The sequence below is a fragment of the Aptenodytes forsteri genome, unplaced genomic scaffold (assembly GCF_000699145.1).
Source record: "Aptenodytes forsteri isolate BGI_AS27 unplaced genomic scaffold, ASM69914v1 Scaffold284, whole genome shotgun sequence".
In the NCBI taxonomy this organism is placed as follows: domain Eukaryota; kingdom Metazoa; phylum Chordata; class Aves; order Sphenisciformes; family Spheniscidae; genus Aptenodytes; species Aptenodytes forsteri.
Genome location: NW_008794445.1, coordinates 3,532,479 through 3,549,506, shown reverse-complemented (window position 1 = coordinate 3,549,506; position 17,028 = coordinate 3,532,479). Strand labels below are relative to the sequence as shown.

At 49.6% G+C, this 17,028-nt stretch overlaps 1 protein-coding gene across 6 annotated transcripts in view; it reads right to left on the bottom strand.

Annotated features, from left to right (window-relative positions):
* ZC3H7B (zinc finger CCCH-type containing 7B) overlaps positions 1–17,028 on the bottom strand; it is a 50,908-nt gene that overhangs the window by 4,840 nt on the left and 29,040 nt on the right. For all 6 annotated transcript variants that reach the window (XM_009290011.2, XM_009290014.2, XM_009290013.2 and 3 more), the window contains exons 15-22: positions 16,196–16,296; positions 15,319–15,500; positions 11,468–11,553; positions 5,765–5,898; positions 4,384–4,489; positions 2,859–2,967; positions 1,003–1,136; positions 36–199 (exon numbers count right to left, since the gene is read on the bottom strand). In XM_009290011.2, coding sequence (XP_009288286.1) covers positions 36–199; positions 1,003–1,136; positions 2,859–2,967; positions 4,384–4,489; positions 5,765–5,898; positions 11,468–11,553; positions 15,319–15,500; positions 16,196–16,296 — 1,016 coding nt within the window. The remainder of the gene's footprint in view (positions 1–35; positions 200–1,002; positions 1,137–2,858; positions 2,968–4,383; positions 4,490–5,764; positions 5,899–11,467; positions 11,554–15,318; positions 15,501–16,195; positions 16,297–17,028) is intronic.

The following is a 17,028-nucleotide window of genomic DNA, read 5'->3' as shown; positions in this document are numbered from 1 at the left end:
AGCAGCTGCACAGGAGGGAGATGAGGCAATGGTACCTTTCACAGAGCCGGAACTCGCCCATGGGGAAGCGGTAGCTCCAGCAGCTGGAGTCACTGTCCGAGGTGAAGACCTTCTCCTTGTGCTTCTCCGACTGGATGTGCTGCTGCCATTGCTTCTTGCTGTTGCTGTTCTTCCCGCAGAGCCAGCAGTGGTAGCCCATCTAACCGGTGCAGACAGGGCAAAGGGCCAGTCAGTGCATTAACAGTCACACCCGTCGGCCTTCCCCATACTGGCACTGCCTCTCCCCCTCTCCTTCCAGAGCATCCTGGAAGCTCTGCTCAGTCTACAACCTCCCACACTTCCCTGCCATGTCATCTTCAAGGCATTGTGCTGCCACTAAGGGAGAGCAGAGGAGATGCTTTGTTGAGGTCTACCTACAGCTCAAACGGGCTCAGAGAACAGGACAGCTCAGTTCACTGACACAGTCCCCCTGCCCCTGCTGACGGCCCAGATGGGGTCCGACTGCAAGGCCCCCAGGTGCACAGGCAATGCAGGACTCTTCAGGAGTGCAAACCCTTACACCAGCCACCACCCCTGGACTGAGGAGGCACATCTGCCTCTAGTTTTCCCAGGCCTCTGCGCTCCAGACCCAGCTCTTCTCCAACCTTCTCCCCCTTTTCTGACAGGCCAGCAATGGCTTTGCCAGCTTTCCCAGGAGCACGCAGGAACCCTGGGGAGAGGCTGAGCCACACAGAAGGGAACCTAAGGTAGACTCCTACTGACTTGAGGATTAACAGAAAAGCCATGCAGAGCCTTGCTGACCCCAAGTCAATCCCTTCCCGCCTCATCTGCGCTGCCCTTGCTGTGCTGCTCCAAGCTGTGCATTTAACCTACATTAGCACGGGCTCTTTCCCACAAGAGCAATGCGGTCCCTGCTAGCTCACACCTGGAGCACAGGAGAGGACAGGCTATCAGCACTGAGGAGGAGAAGGAGGGATGAAGGACAAGAGATCAGCTGATTACCATGATGTCAGCGTAGTCGGTGGGCATCTGGATCTGTTTCTCCCCTTCTCGCGAAGTGAGTGGTGTCCCCTCTCCAGGCTTCCCAGGATTGTGTTTCTTTAGCCACATGTCATAGGTCTGCTGCATATCTAGTACTGCACAAAGGCAACCCATGAAGTCACTCAGACAATGTCCCACACCGTGCACAAACTATGAGAAAAGGACGAATGCTGGGACAGCCCTTCCCTCCCCTTTCCTGCACAGCAGCAGCTGCTGTCAGACTGAAGGCCTGTGCTCACAAGGCCTGATGTCACCTCCTCAGATGAAAGCCCAGGGGAGAGGAACCAAATTCACACCACCTGATGTGGAGAGGTGTCTTCTATGAGTTAAGGGGCAACTGTGACAGCAGCTATACAAAGCATTCAGGAAGGAGGGAAGGTGCCCCAAGATCTCCGTGGACTTCACCCCACGAGGTGATTCTCCATCAGGCCTGATTCTGCTTGACCTCAGCAGACATCTCACTCCAGCCACAGCAAAGGCAGGGGCTGGATTCAGATCTGTCCCTTCCCTCTAAGACTATGCTTCATCCTCAGCACTTGAGAGGGAGGAGAGCCCTTAAGCAAGCTGGCCACGGGAAGCACTGGGGAGGGGAGGAATACCTAATGATAGCTTGCCCCAAGTTCAAAACCTGCCCAGAGGAGTGCAGTCAACGTCTCTTGGTGCTTTTGGTTTAAAACCCACTCAGGACACTAGTGGGAAGGGAAATTTTGGCTGTAAGCTTTGACTGCACATCCGCCTTTCCAAGATCAGCTCCTGAGAGAAGCTACGGAAACAGAAATGTTTGCAGACACTGATGCGATGCTGTAGGTGCAATGCGTTAGTGATTTACTCCTCACTAAATGGGTAATTGAGGAACTCAAGGCAATTGGGGATAATGAATGCAACTTCCCCCAAACTGAAAGAACGCTGTCATTTGAAGATTTGCCTTCGTGCTTGAGCAAACACACCCAGACTGTTCTGATGTGCTTTAAAGGCCTCAGCAACAAAATTACTTGAACTGTAACAAATAACAGCGTTTGGCCCAGCAGAGAGAAAGACCCTCCATCCAAGCACAAAGACCAAACAAACTCAGGGCAGGCCTGAAACCCTTCAAGCTTTCCAGCATCTCCCAACAGAGCTAGGTGAGCACCTGGACAACTGGGCCTTGCAAAGAGAGTCTTTTTTTCCCAGCTCACTGTTGGTCTGAATAAACAAGGATTGCTGCCAGAGAGGTGGCCGGCCAGGACATGGGCAACCCCCCAGCTATCCCCCAAAAGCTAAGTTGGGAGCCTGCATAATTAATTCCAGACAAGCTCCTCCACAAAGGCACCACCCAACGATGTTCTCATTCAGGATCTCAAATCCACCCCTTTGAATACAATGCCATGAGCAGGGAGTGCCGCAGCCCAGGAGCAAGGGATATGAGCAGAAATGGGAAAGAAAGCCAAGGCAGATACAAGACAGAAAGAAAGATATAGGAGCAGCTACAGGTCAGGACTGGTGCTTTGGCAGAGCTCCATATGGAGCCAGGCCTGGGACAGTACAGGCAACTGGAAGGACAGCAGAGGGTGGATTCAAGAGCTGCAGAAAGGGAGGGCAGCAATGGAGCAGTGCAAGACATGGGACCAATGTGCACTAGTCCCAGAGCGAGGGACTCAAGATATACATGCACGTTTAAGAAAAGAGCAGCTCTAAATTACTGTAGACAGACCTGCCCCATGATCCCACCTAAGCTCATGGTACCAGCTCTGTCCAGCTCCATCTCTGTTGAGATGGACATTGCCCAAATGTCTTCCTCCCTCTCCCCAGACTCTCTGGCCTATGTTTCCCACACTCACTTTTGTTTTCCTTCATGAAGGTCCACATGTCTCTCTCCTCAGGGCTGTGGGCGAAGGAGCAGTTGCCCACATACTGGCATTTCCTTCCATTTTGTGCATGGATACACAACTGTTAAAAGACAGAGCAAAATTTAGCATCTGCACAAGCACTCCTTGCTAGAGAGGAAAGTGGGTTCAAAAAACCAGCTGGGACATTAAATTGCACACAGGAGAGGTTGCAAACAGGACACTTCATACGTCATTAACTCATGCTTCTTTTCCTCAAGCTCCTGATGACATGAAAGGTAAAGACTTCCCTATAAACATGCAAGCAGCTCAGTTCAGCACCTGGTCTCTCTCTTGTTGCCATTTCCATAGGCGAGCGAGTGCAGGTACGCTTAACACTGGCCCTGGGGGAGACAGCAGGGAGCAACCTGATCCACCCAACAGTGTCTCCTGCTGGTCACGTTGTTGGTCCCCAAAGGTGACTCACTCTCCAGCCATCTCCAAGCAGGTGAAGAGTGGCCTTACAGGTTGCTTAGACCACACTAGCGCGCACAACTTTACCTCACAACTACCAACAGCATCATTGCCAGAGAAAACAAGAAGCTTTCCAGGCATCATATTTACTGATCGTCCCTTCTCCCCCAGTCCTGCCACCAGAGGAGGACAGCAGTGTGGAGACCAGCTGGCCCACACAAACTGCGGGGAAGAGACAACGTTGTTCCTCTCTGGCGGGGCCTGGGTGGGAGCTCAGGTGAAGCATACATTCATATGGCAACTTGCCTTTGCTACACGACCTGTGACTCACCTGCTGGCCTCATCTCCTACTGCAGCAGCTGTAAATAACTCTTGCTCCCCTCCCCAGCTTCTAGCAACTGGCCTGCAACTGAAGAGCGCTCAAGGCCTTACATGTGGCCTTGCGCCTGCCCATGGACTAAGAGGCAGCAGATCCCATAGGGTAGGAGGGAGAGGAGCTTTCTCCTTTCAGGGAGAAAGGAAAGGAGAGGGAGAGAGAAATTATCAGTCACCATATTTGGGGCTGGGGTTAGAGGTTGGATATCTGTAGTTTTCCTCACAGCACCTGTCTTTTTAGTGGAGTTCTTAGTTGTGCTTTCAAAACACACTGTGAGCAAGTTTCACAATCTACGTCAGCACAGCCACAGCAAAGGCAGGGATAGGCTTCTCCCAAGCACTCTGTCTCGCCTCTCACCCACACTGAGAAACCCTGACCTAAGGGGAGACTTAAATCTCATTTCTAAACCCTGTGCCAGCCACTTCTTGAGACAGTGACTGCATTAACAGCAATGTCAGAAACTCGCATACGTGTGTAGAGTGGTTTAAATGGGTGCTGCTCCTTTTTCTGCTCCGCCCTTTTGCTGGATGCGTTTGAGATATTGCTGCCCTCAGTCTGTCCTTGCCTCCCACCTCAGCCAACACGTGCCCGCTTCCCTGCCAGGTCTACAAGGGACCATCCCTCAAAGCACTACACCATGCTGGGAGGGAAGGGGAAGGGGCACCTGGCCGTGCGGGGTGTGGGGCTTACATCATATTGCTGTGGGAAGTTGCGGATGGAAGGCAGTGGTCGGACAGACACCCACTTCTTCTTTGCTTTGGACATCACCAGCAGGACACGACGTTCCTTCGTCCAACTGAAGAAGAGAGAATAAATCAAGAGAGGCAAAAGGAAGAGCAGAACAAGGTTTTGTTTCCCTCAGAGACCCTTAAATATTGAGAGACGACCAGATTCTCCTGTCCAGCTTGTCCCTGCCACTATCTGGCTACTCCTAGACATGCACATCTGTGACACAGAAGCCACAAGAAGGATGTTTTAGGAGGATTTCTCCCTGTACTTATCACATATTTCCTGGGGTATCTCTTCTCATAAAGCCACAAAAGTCTCCCCCAAGTCTCACATGGCATCACCATGTATTACTAAACAGCTGCATTCCACCCTTCGACACAGCCAATTCTTGTGCAATCAGATCCATGAAAAACATTTGGGAATATTTTCTGTTTGAAAGGTGCAGTAGAAATACAAGCCATTACAAGCACTGTCTTACAAACAGGTGCCAGGAAGTATTAATTCTCCTGCAGCTCCAGCAAACGATCACCAGGAGATAGCCTGGGCAAAACCCCCAGCTCTATTCAGCAGCTGCACAAAGAGGTGTTATCCTTCCCGTTCCAGGAAGTGATCCTCACCTGATCACTTCCTCCAGCAACTGCTGTTTCTGTCTCTTTTTCATCAAAGGTCTTACATTTGCAATAGGATGCTGGACTGTGCCTTTGTGGCTTGTGTTATGGGCAGTGAAGTCCTATAAACCCTTCCACCCTATCCTGCCAGGCTGCCTGGGTGAGAGGTGCCACAGTTTCCATGATCCAGTGGTGCCTTCCCAGCTAATACTCCTCTCCTATCACACCGAGCATCCTCACAGGCCCCAAGGAGCCAGAAGGTGCAAACAGACAAGACATGCTTCAGAGAAGAGCAACCAAAGCAATGAAAGAGCCAAGGAAACTAATTTAAAAGGAAGCAGAATACCTGGAATCATTGCTAATAGTGACCTGACAGACATCTGCAAACAGCTAGGAGTATAAACAAGTGCAGAGGAGAACTATCTCAGTGACCTTGCTAAGAAAAAATTATAGCAACTGGGAAAAAAGGGAATTGTGGGAGCTGGACTGCATGCACCAGGAGTAACAGTCTGCACAATGCTGGCAGCAAATACAAACAGTAAAGAAGAGAGCTGGAAACTGGAAAACAGCTATCTGCAATGCTTGCAGTAGTGACAAACACCCCGAGCAGCGAGAGGCTGCTAGGAAACCTTACAGCCTCTTCCAAAGAGGCCAAATGAAGCCCTGGAGAAGGTAAGACAAGAAATTCCTGCCCTTGAGGAGGTGTGGGGGAAAGAGAAGGTTGCATTGCTCACCAGTGGCGGGCTTTGGCACTACAGTACTTGAGGTCTTTATCTGGCTCCACCAGCTGCCCATTCCTCCAGCACTGGCCACACACAAATTTCATCTGGAGGTCAAAGGTGCTTGACGTGGGAGCCCGCGGAGAAGCCTGGGGAAGAGAACCACAACCTCAGGCAAACAGAGCCAAAATGCACCCCCCAAACTGCCACAGAGACACTGGCGGTTCCCCACACGCCTGCGTGCCAGTGACAAGCCAGATTAAATCAGAGACAGCCCAGCTCTCCTTTGCCAATGTTAGCTGGCGACCCATTGAGATACCAGACAGGTGCAAAAACACTGCTTGCTTCAGCATGATTTCCTGGGCTTCGACATCGGGCCAAAAGCACAGCCAGCCTGGCAGCTTCGAGCACTGACCAGGCCTGGCTGCAAAACCCCTGCAGCGTATCTCCATGTACGGACAAGTTTTGCGAGACCTGCCCCGGCGCTTAATCCCCGCTTCCCCGCAGGGAGGGCAATCCACGTCCCCCTCGCTATCCATGGAGAGAGCTCAGTCGCACAGCCGAGAGAGCCCCCTTGGGAGGAGGCCAGGCTGTGCCACAGCACAGGACCCACCACTCCCACTTTTGGACCAAGAAGCTCATGTCACGTCTAGCATTTGACACACTGAAGTCAGAGCTGGGTCCTCTTGTTAATACCATTCAAAGTCATTTCTGGGCAGGTTTCCATCCCTCACAGTTCCTTTGCACCAGGCCTCACAGGCAGTTAATCATGATCTCTAGAAAGAGGTACAACTGTCAATGCACATATTTCATACCCTCAGTCACTTAACTTCATTGGTCTTCTGTCTCCTTGAGAAGGCTCTTTTGGGATTATGACTAACAGATTGTGGAGGGGAAAAAAAATGGAGCCAGTCCCATATCACCACTGCCTCGCATTTTCTGAGCAAATCTCTAGAAAGCCATTTACATTTTGTACCACCACTGGAAGACATGAGGCTGGTGTCTCCATTTCCAAACCAAAGAGCAAACCTGACTGGACGCCAGTGGCCCTGGGCACAGCAGTATGTGAGGGTACAAGCAAGAACCTGAAAGAACACCCTGGTCATCGAGCCGACCGTGAAGCACAAAGGTCATGTACCAGTAAAACAGCTCCCTGACTGCTAACCACATACTAACATTGCTAACCACATGGGCTGCTGCCCATCCCAGCTGCCATGCCTCGACTTCTAACCCTGAGCAGCTAATAACGAGCAGACAGGCAAACCATGTCCCCGAGGAGGAGGCTTCTGCCAGCAATCGATTAGCAGTAGCATGGACCCTATGTGCATCCCTTGGCAAAGGGAAAACAGCAAGCCCAGGTGGTGCAGAATCAAAGCATCTCCCAGGAAACACCACATAAGCTATCAACTACCACTCTGCATCCTCCAGACCCAGTCTTTTGGAGAAGCAGAGATGACATACAAAGGGTCCTCCATCGCTGTGAAAAGCTGACCAGAGAGCTGACCTTTGCCTGTGCTAACTACAAGGGGCCATCACTGCTCTGGATGTCCCAGCAAAAGGACCCTTCCAGAGAACCACCATCTCTCTTGAAAAGCAGCAGCGATTCTGGCCCACTTGCCTGCAGGACAGCCCCTCTGGTGGCATCCGGCATGTGACGCGTTCATCTGTCAGCTTTACCAGTGCTGGTGACCACCAAGTACACATCAAAGTGGCCGGCTGCGGGATGAGCAGCATTGAGACCTGGGATATCACAGAAGGCAGTAAGGTGCCTCCCTCTCAGACGTGTGGCCTTTGAACAGTATTTTTAATCTCCACTTGTCTCCAAAGAAAATTACACTACAGCTCGCCACTGACCCACCAAACCTATAGGCCTAAGGTAACAAAATGGCACTGCTGGCATATTCCCTTTTATCAGCCCAATGCTATCTGCCATATAATCCTCCAGGGACAGATCTCTCAGCACAGCGAGGAAGCTTGGCTCAAATCTACTGACCCAGCAAAATGAAAAATCAAGTGGCTCCAGAAGGCACAATAGATCAGAGATAAAGAAAATGTGTCTCAGGTAATTCTGGTGATCTGGGCTGCTTTTTCCACAAATTCTTAACCAAAAGAAGTCCTGTGCATTTCTTGATCAGCGTCATGCAAACTGCTGGTCAATCCAGTGGGCATGTATGCTCCCAGGGGATTATAAGCCAAGTGAAAAATCAAAGCTGCTGTTGTTGCTGCTACATGACTGTATTTGTAAAGGCAAGACACATACCTAGCAGGCTGCTGATAATCAACAGTGTGGAAATTAGTATCACATGAGGCTCTAGTAGATGAAGCCAGTCAAAAGTGCCTCGGGCTGCGGCACCACCCCTTTGCTATGAAGCCAGACAATATAGTGTTAGCTATGCACCATGGCAACCAAATAAATAAAAGTCTTTGGCACGACAACTCTCCACTTCAGGCTTTGCAGAAAGCAACAGCCCCTGCACGGCCACTCGTGTCTCACAACTTCAGGAACCCCTCTCAACAATACTGAAATGCTCTCTGAAGGAGCCACATGCCTCGGGGGACTATACGAAGAGCCCAGGTTACTCAGCCACCTAAACGAGTGAGCTGTACTTAGGTGCAAGCACCCCTTTATTAGAGACTTTCCTTTCCTCTCCATGCTTAAATTGCTAATTCTGAGGCCAGTTTTTATGGGGGTCCTGCAGCTGGCTAGTAAGGTAAAACAGAATAGCCCTCGAAAACCAGAAAAACAGAGGGCTAAAACCCCTCAATTCCTAGGGATACGATGGCAGTTGAGGACACCCAGCTACCTACAACAGTCTCCTGCTGACTGCCTCTTCCACCTGCAGCCACTGGGTTTACTCCTACAGCAGCCTCCATGGGGCCAAATTTGTGGGGCCAAGTGCAAGACCCCTGGCAGGTGTTTAGCAAGCAGTGTATCTTCATCTTCCACTTGTTGCTAAGTCTCCTGACCTGCATCATCACAGCTGCTGAGTCCTTGTATGCTGCCTGCCTCTTTTCTCCACAACTGGATAGCCCCAGCGACTGAGTCCAACTGGCAGCTGTGACAAAATTGCAGCAAAATCCCTGGGAGCGACTTTGCTTCCGCTGACCAGAGGGCGCCGGGGTGAGTGTGGATCACACGGGATGGTGGGAAGGAGGGGTCTGCTTTTATAGCACTCCTGGGAAGTTGTCTTTGCCAGGCAGCCAACTTGGAAAGCTGGAAGGACGCTGAGAAAACTCTGAGTCATGTTAGCCTGCTTGGACGAGAGAAAATAATGGCAAAAGTAAACACCTCTCAACAGATACGTTAGTCCTGCCCCCGGGGTCTTCGGCAGCAAGCCAGTGTCTCATCCCGGAGCACAGCCCTCTGGCTGAGTACGTGCTGATGCCACAGCCACGGTTTGCTATTGCAAACACATCCATCTGACCAACTTGACTGTCTCCCTGCACAGTGCCAGTGCCAGGCTGCCAATCCCTACAGACAACTGATGGTGCCGCTGGTGGGCACTTTCTGACTGTACCAACAAGGCTGCTGCTTCGTCTCCACACAAAATGATGCCCTGGAAGGGTGGACGGTGCGGTCCAGCTCTGCAACAGGCATTTGTGGGGCACACCCAGACTTTGCCATTGGCCATCAGCCCTAACACTGCCCACAGGGCCCAGAAACTGCAGCACTCTGCCCATCCCCTGACAGCTGATGTAGCAGGTGCTGGTGTTTCTCTTCCTGATCCTTTGCCCCCTGCAAGCCCCAACAGCCAGAAACGAAACCCTCTCTCAGCATCCAGATCCCACGTGCTTCAGAGGACTCGCTCTCACCATGCTCACTGAACAACTTGTTCTTCCAACAGCAGCACCTCCAGACAAAGGTGAATTTGAAGCTGCAAGGCTTACAGGAAAACAGCTGTCCATCTATCTTTTTTTATCCCCAGATTATGCACAGAGAATGTCAAGACAGAGCTTTCTGGAAAATGCAGGCAGATTCACAGAAGGCAGGACAGAACCAGTCACTAGACTTCACTCTCCATGGGACAGGGATTGCTGATATAAATCCAAGTACTGTCACCAACTGCTGCAAATTCACACTTAGTTTCCTCCACTGTGGAGATGCAGGCAGCTGCCTCTGTCCCCACACCAGGTAGAAAGAGATCATAGCCAGCTCTGTCTGCAGGGACCATTCAGATCATTCAGGCTCACTTCTCGTATAATACAGGCTGTAGAAACCTGTCCTCTCAGCTTCCTGAGAGGCTAGAACATATTCCTTAAGCGAGTCAGACGGCTTTGGGAACTAGAGACCTTAGTTACTCTGGACTGCTGCTTCTCTTTCCCCTCCCCCAACCATTTCAGACCACAACAGCAGAACAGGCCGCACAGGTATGTTGCTGAGCATCTCCTCAAAGATTACTCCATCTCATGCAGCATAACCAGTACATAGGTGGACACAGAGTCCACTGCAAGCATCAGTGCAGTCACCTGCATGTTTCCTGCTGGGCTAACCCATGCCTGTCAGACCTGCTTTTCCCCAGCACCAGTGCCCTACAGCCTTCAGAACACTTCTGCTGGCCCGTAACCTAGCCAAAAAAAGCAGCTACACACCACGTGAGTGACTCAGATCCCCTTCCTATAAAACACCTCCTCCGCAAGGTGCTCACAGGCTGCACTCAGTGCTGGTCTCTGCAGAGGGACTCCTGGGTGAGAGGTCCCAGACAAAGGTGAAGCACCCTTGCTCTGACAGTAAGGCACAGGCCAAGGGGTGGCAAGCTCAGGCCTCCACAAGGGGAAAGAAAGCTGTCAAGTGGGAACAAAAAGGATTCACACCACTTTCCCCACCATTTTGCGGGGGACAGAATTGCTCCTATGCCTCAGAGCTTGCTATGAGGCATGAAGTTTCTCATCTCATCAGACATATCTTCCGAAAGTGATTAAAGAACAAAAAACTCCCTGTTCTAATGGCAAAACTGCTTTAGTTCAACCTCAGGGGTGGGCTGGGAATCGTCCTCACTGGGTGGGCTCTGCTCCTACACTACAGAACACCCCCTTGGGGAAAAAAGAGGATAAGGCAGTGACACCTGTAGCCAACAGGTTGGAAGAAAGCAAACAAAGAGGTGCCCTTTGCCTTTAACACATCTCTCCAGAGAAAGCTCTTGGCAGTGCTGGAGGGTGCAGCCAGAGGCACCTTCTCCCACACTGAGAGACTAGTGGCACAAAGAGAGGCAAAGCTCACAGCCTCCTCCTGGCAAAGCGCCACCAAGATCTCTGCCCAGCCTCAACAGCACCTGAGCTGCAAGTTCCACCCACTCCTGCATTTAGAGCAGTCCTGTGGGTCATGAGTCATTTCTTACAGTCCTTCGAACTGCTGTATCGTCCCTTGGCCACTACAGGGCAGCAGGACACCTTTGGTCCCCACTCTGTGTGGCCACGGTCCCCGAAGTCTCCCGATTTCACTAGCAAGGTGTCACAGGAAGCACCATTCTCTGCGCATTGCCCTCCCTGCTCTGGAGGCTTCACCCCACCACTGAACAGAGCAGATAACAATGCTGCAAAACAAGGCACAAAGCTCATCACTAGCACTGCAGCCAGGAAAGCTCTCAGCTGTCCTCCTTCTCAATGGGCAGCCTGGTCTGCCTGGGACCTGTCAGGCACAGCAGTGGGAGGAAAAGAGAGAAAGTGCTGGAACAGTTGGGAGCAAAACCAGTCTGCAAGCCCTAGATGCACCTTACTTACCATGCTGTTGGCTGGTTTGCTGGCATGTGCCTCCATCTGCTGCCAGTACTTCTTTGACTCCTGCACGATATCTTCGTGGGTCATTCCTGGGAACAAAAGGAGGCAGGACTGAGCTACCCTGCTTTGGCCAAGAGAAAAGAAGGAGGGAGGGGTTGCAGGACTTCCTACTTTGGGGCTTAGGAACCCCTGTGCGGCTGACAGCTCCCAACGGTCCCACTGGTAATGTCAGGACATGGGTTGTGAAGGGACCCACCACAGAACATGTTTAAGCACAGGCTAAGGAAGCTCTTCTCTCCACACAAGCCAAACAAAAGGGGAAGAGTTCGGTATCCTGGGCTCATTCAGACCTGGCATTCTGCTCAGGCTGTTTGCAAAGGACCCAGATGCTGCCTCCAAGATGATGATTTTTGACTAGGGGTCAAGACCTTGACCAAGACTGTCCCCAACACCATGTCAACAGATCCGACCCAAGGCCCTGAAGACAATGCTTTGTTACTATTGATCTACTGTATATTGGAGTTTTTGCCACTAGCTTGGAAGATCACAGATATCCCACTGAGACATCTAGCATCTCCAAGACCCCAGAAGTCTCACCTAATCCCTGCTGGAATTAATTAGCCTGTTACACACTTCAAGTCGTGGGGGCTGCCCATCAATCAATAGGCGGAAAGGAAAGTTGAAATTCAACACAGACAAACACCAAGTGCAACCAAGGTAGCAAGGAAAGACCCAAAGTGCAAAACCAACCAAGGAACAGCTGCTAGTATGTAACCAGCAAGGAAAGTTCTGCAAGGCTTCAGGAATCAGAAATGCAACATCAGACAACAAGAAAAAGGGTTGGTCAGACCTTATCTAAGGAATTAGCTTCTGACCAACTCAAGTGGCGAGGGAACAGCCCAGGCCAGCATCAACCAGCTAGATGGGCGCTACAATTCTCAGAGAACTAATCAGCAAGAGAAAAGTATGTAAGAGTAGGAACTGTCTTGTCAATGTGAGGACTCTGTTACAGAAAAGCCATGTTATTTAAGCGCTATAAAGACCCGACATAGCTGCCAAAAGAAACTGAAGCAAGTATCTTACAACAGCCAGCTGACTGTAACAAGTGGGGTGCTGAGGATGGCGTTGATGCAGCACCCCCAGCACAGAGAGGCTGCAAAATTGCTTGCTTTGCTTTTGCCTGCAGCTTTTATCATTGAAGTGAGGTGTTCCCCAGGCATGCCACATGGACACAATCTTTGATCTGGGATCTGGCATGTTCCAGAACTTCAGGGCCAGCAAACACAAGTTTTCATCTCAGCTTAGGCTGTAACTTGGGTAAGACACAGCATTCCTGACCTCAGTTTCCCCATCTGTGATTTCAGCTGTCCAGCTCCCTGCCAGGCAACAATACTGCTGTTTGTACAGGGTTTGGACAGGATGAAAAGCATTCAGGGAACTTTACTATTCTTCAAGAACATTTGCTCAGGCCTCCAAAATGGCAGCTGCTGCATAGCTGGTACTACTCCCAGATCAGAGCTGTTTGTGGATTTTCTCCTTCTTAACCATTAATCCCAGAAGAAACTGTGTAGAGTTAGAAAAACTGCAACTCCCTCTTCCATGTCCAAGTAATCCAGGGCTGGATACAACACTGATCTGTACTTTGGGGACAAAAACTACAAAGCTGAGAAAACCACAGCAAAAAGTTAATGTGCTGCACTGGACCTGGCAGAGAAAGTGCTGAAGCAGCTCCCATCTTCTCCATTCTGCACACCTGCACTGTGATCCTCGGGGTGCAGAACCAATGGGAGAAGCATATACAGCTCTTGTCAGAAGACTGAATTTCAAATGAAGTTCTTAACAAGTGACTGTTTTTTCCAGTCCCAGAAACCTGAACTAACTCAGCAAGACGGTCTAGAAGTGTGGTGTTTGGGAAAAAAAAACCTCCCAAACATGAAAGGATGTTTTCCAATACACCAGCTCTCCAAAGCATGAACTGTCCCAAAGAGATGATCTGGGAACCAAAAGGCCCATGTGTTGATTACTTATAACATTTCAGCATCTTTTGCAACATCATTAGGAGGACAAAGACTCTGTGATTTCCACTGATGGAAGAAGATAGCAAGATATGCCTGTGAAAAGCCACAGTGAACAAGAAAACAGTCCTGCCTGTCCACATTTTCAGATCTTGGGAACCTTTACTCCACTAATACAATCCTTTATCCCCATGAATAAAGCCATAAGCTCTGTAAAAGCTCAAATGGCTGTGAAATGCAACAGCCCACTGGTTTCAAATGCAAGCTGCTATGAAGCCCCTTTCTTGTTCTTGCCGAGCAAATGGTGCCCAAATCAAACTGTCTGCTCCAAAGCTAAAGCATTCCCAGAGAATGGCGACAAATACCTTTCATCTCTGTTTCCATAATGAGGGCTACACTTAAGAGAGGTAATAAACTACCACTCCAGGAAGGCAAACTCACAAGGAAAGCAGGCTCATATATACAGCCCTGCAGAAAAAAAACCCAAAAGATGATGGTTCTCTCATTGTTGGAAAGATGGGAATAAGCACAAGGCTTACTCACCACCTCTGCAGCTAAACTCATGGCTTGTTTCATCTCCTCAGCTTCCCCTTTGGAAATCACTTCTTCAAGTAAAGAAGGCAAGAAGCAAAAATCAATCTAACCATTTCTTCTACAGGCTGAAGAGGAAGGAATAGGGAGGGAGGGAAGGAGGGAGCAAAGAAACTTTTTCTGAAAAAAAAACCACTGACAAAAATAAACCAACCATGGGGTGGAGAAAAGAGCAAGGTCTTTGAATATTAGAGTGCCCAGAGTACTACAGGCAGTATCATAAGCATGTAGGGCAGCAATGGTGGCCTATGGCTCACAGGCAACATGCTGTCTTAGAAACTCTGGTGGTGTAATTTTTTAATTTCCTGTGGCCACAAGTAAGTGAGGCCAAACAGGAAGAATAAAAGATGTCATTTGCCACAGTGTGCTACTTGTTCATCACGGTCCCTCATGAGTCAAGCCAAGGCCAAGGACTGCAGTGAACAACAGCGACAGGCATTTGAACAATAAATTAAAGAAGTTGCCCCCAATTACATCAAAGAATGGTGAGAAACATCTGTAACGTGTTTCCTCTCTGAAGTACTCCCATTACCAGGCCAAGTCCTGCACTAAACAAGACGATGTGGTGAAAAAAGATGTAGGTAGCATTGTGGGTGGACCAGCATCTACTTGGTTAACAGGAGAGCAGCAAGAGAAACCCTCCAACATGTCGGGGAGAGAGAGAGAGGACTGAGAGTGCCAGATGTGGTAGTGTCATTATATGAGTGACCTGAATATAATTTCTGCAATAGCCTCTTCAGAGGTATGTCATCAAAGCCTTTTTGGGAAACACCAAGTATCTTGTCATTTCCCACTGTTGGTGAATTTGTTTAGAGAAAGTGGAGATGCACAGCCTTACTTTATATAACTGCTTTGTCACCTGCCCATGCTGCCATTCTCACTGTACCAGATGCTCGCTCAGGAGCCCAATTGCTATTTAGGGTCTTGCACAGGATTTAAGCACCGAAACGTCTCTGGGGATTCAGCCCTACCTAATAATCATTTCAACTTCTGCAGCTGGTCCCAAGGCAAAGGCTTCCTGGTCTGCAAATTACAGTAGCACATGTAAAGGGACAAGGGCCAAATCATCTCACAGAACACCTTGGCCCTCTTTTCTGTGTCCCTGAGGAGACAGAGTAAGTATATGCACAAGTCAGTGACAACTTCTCAGTACTCCCAAATCACACTCTTCCCCTCTCAACTGGCCCCAGGTACACTGGAGGAAACTCGGGTGTACACATCACCAGTCCTGCACCAAGCCACGCTCACCTGAATATTGCTGCAGCAACCAGACCTTGAGCTCGATGAAACTATGAGCAAAGTGGCAGCTGTCCTCGCGCAGGCAGCCATAACGCACCTCATGTCGGCACACATCAAACTGGAAGTGCTCCTGGAACTGGCGGATCTTGGAGTATTTCAGGGAGGTGGAACGCACAATGTGGACCAGACACCTGCAGCCAGTCCGGAGAAATATGAAGCACCAGAGGATCAAATCTTCACCCCCCTCCTCCTTACATGTGACTTTCAGACATTTGACTGGGCAGGCAAAGGACACGGAAAATCAACTCTGGGAGAGGCAGACTCCCACTAGGAAAACCAAACCCCTGCCCTCCCAGGTAGGTATTTTCAACCTAGGTAGGTATTTTCGATCTCCTCAGCCCATGGGTGATGCTCTGCTTAAATTCAGAGATCAGACACATTTCAAAATATGCAGCAAAAATACCAACTCCTCCGGCTCAGCAAGTCCCTAAGTCTCAGGTTGCCAGGAACCAGAAGGCGTTGTATTACTGTGTACTTGACATGTTTCTTATACTTGTTTTCCTAAACGTTCATTACCAGCCAGTCAGAGGCAGGATCCTGAGCTGGAGGATCTTTGGTTTGACCTTTATGTAAAGGCCAAACTGAAAGGCAAATTAAGTCAATGGAAAACTTAGGCTGACTCCAAAGGGCTTTGCTGATGCCTGAAATCCCTCAGCACCAGGAGCAAACACTCAGGGTGAAGCACACAGTGATATTTATCATGCTTTGATCTGCCCTATGATTGGAACCTACGGGGAGGAAAGAAAGAAAGAAACCAGGGCCCTGGAGTTAAACTGGCTGGACTTGTGAGAGATTGCTCCCACCAGCACAAAAAATGTTCACTCACTTGTTGTCATGGAAACTGTGTTTGGCAGAAAGGTTGGAGCAGACAGATGGCGTGTCCTTGGTCCCTTTGCTGATAATCCGAGGTTTGCTGTCAAAGCAAATCTGAGAAGAGAAGAATTAGCATACTGGGAAAATCTTAGAGAGCAGTGAATCAGAGCCATTTCACTTGGAAGGGGAAGAAGAACCAGAGCCAGCCTATTCTAATGTTCAAAGTTAAAAGAAGCCTGATGAAAACTTTGTGGTAGTGCTTTAAAATAAAGCAAGCGAACTTTTGGAAAGGCTTCCGGACAACATTTTTTGGCTTATTCTTAACAGTATTTTCCATTGTGGTTGGAAACATTTTGGTCAGAGCCACATATTCTTTCCCAGTTAGCCAACAGAGCAAGAACAAGGGGGAAACGATGGGGAGAAATAAAAGAACAGCCAGTTCACAGCAAAGAACATGTCCCTTTACATATACCACTGCCAGTGTGGGGAACTCTCTGCTGCAGAGTATCAAGATGGTACGAGCCAATCCTTAACTAACTGACTCAGTGGCTCAGCACAGACATCAAGTGGGAATTTGTTGCATTACGGGGTTCTGATTTCTAAAGTAGCTGGGGCTAAATTACAATTCAAAGCAACATCTCAAGACAGAGGAAGAGACAGGTGATCCCATGAGGCTGTGTGCACCTGGTTCAGCTGCAGGGCTAAGGAGGAAAACTACCTCTCTTTTCTCCTACACAGCTGCATCCACTGCTCACTGCCCTTCTGGGAGCAGGGCACTGGCTGGGACATACAGAATCATAGAATCATTTAGGTTGGAAAAGACCTTTAAGATCATCCAGTCCAACC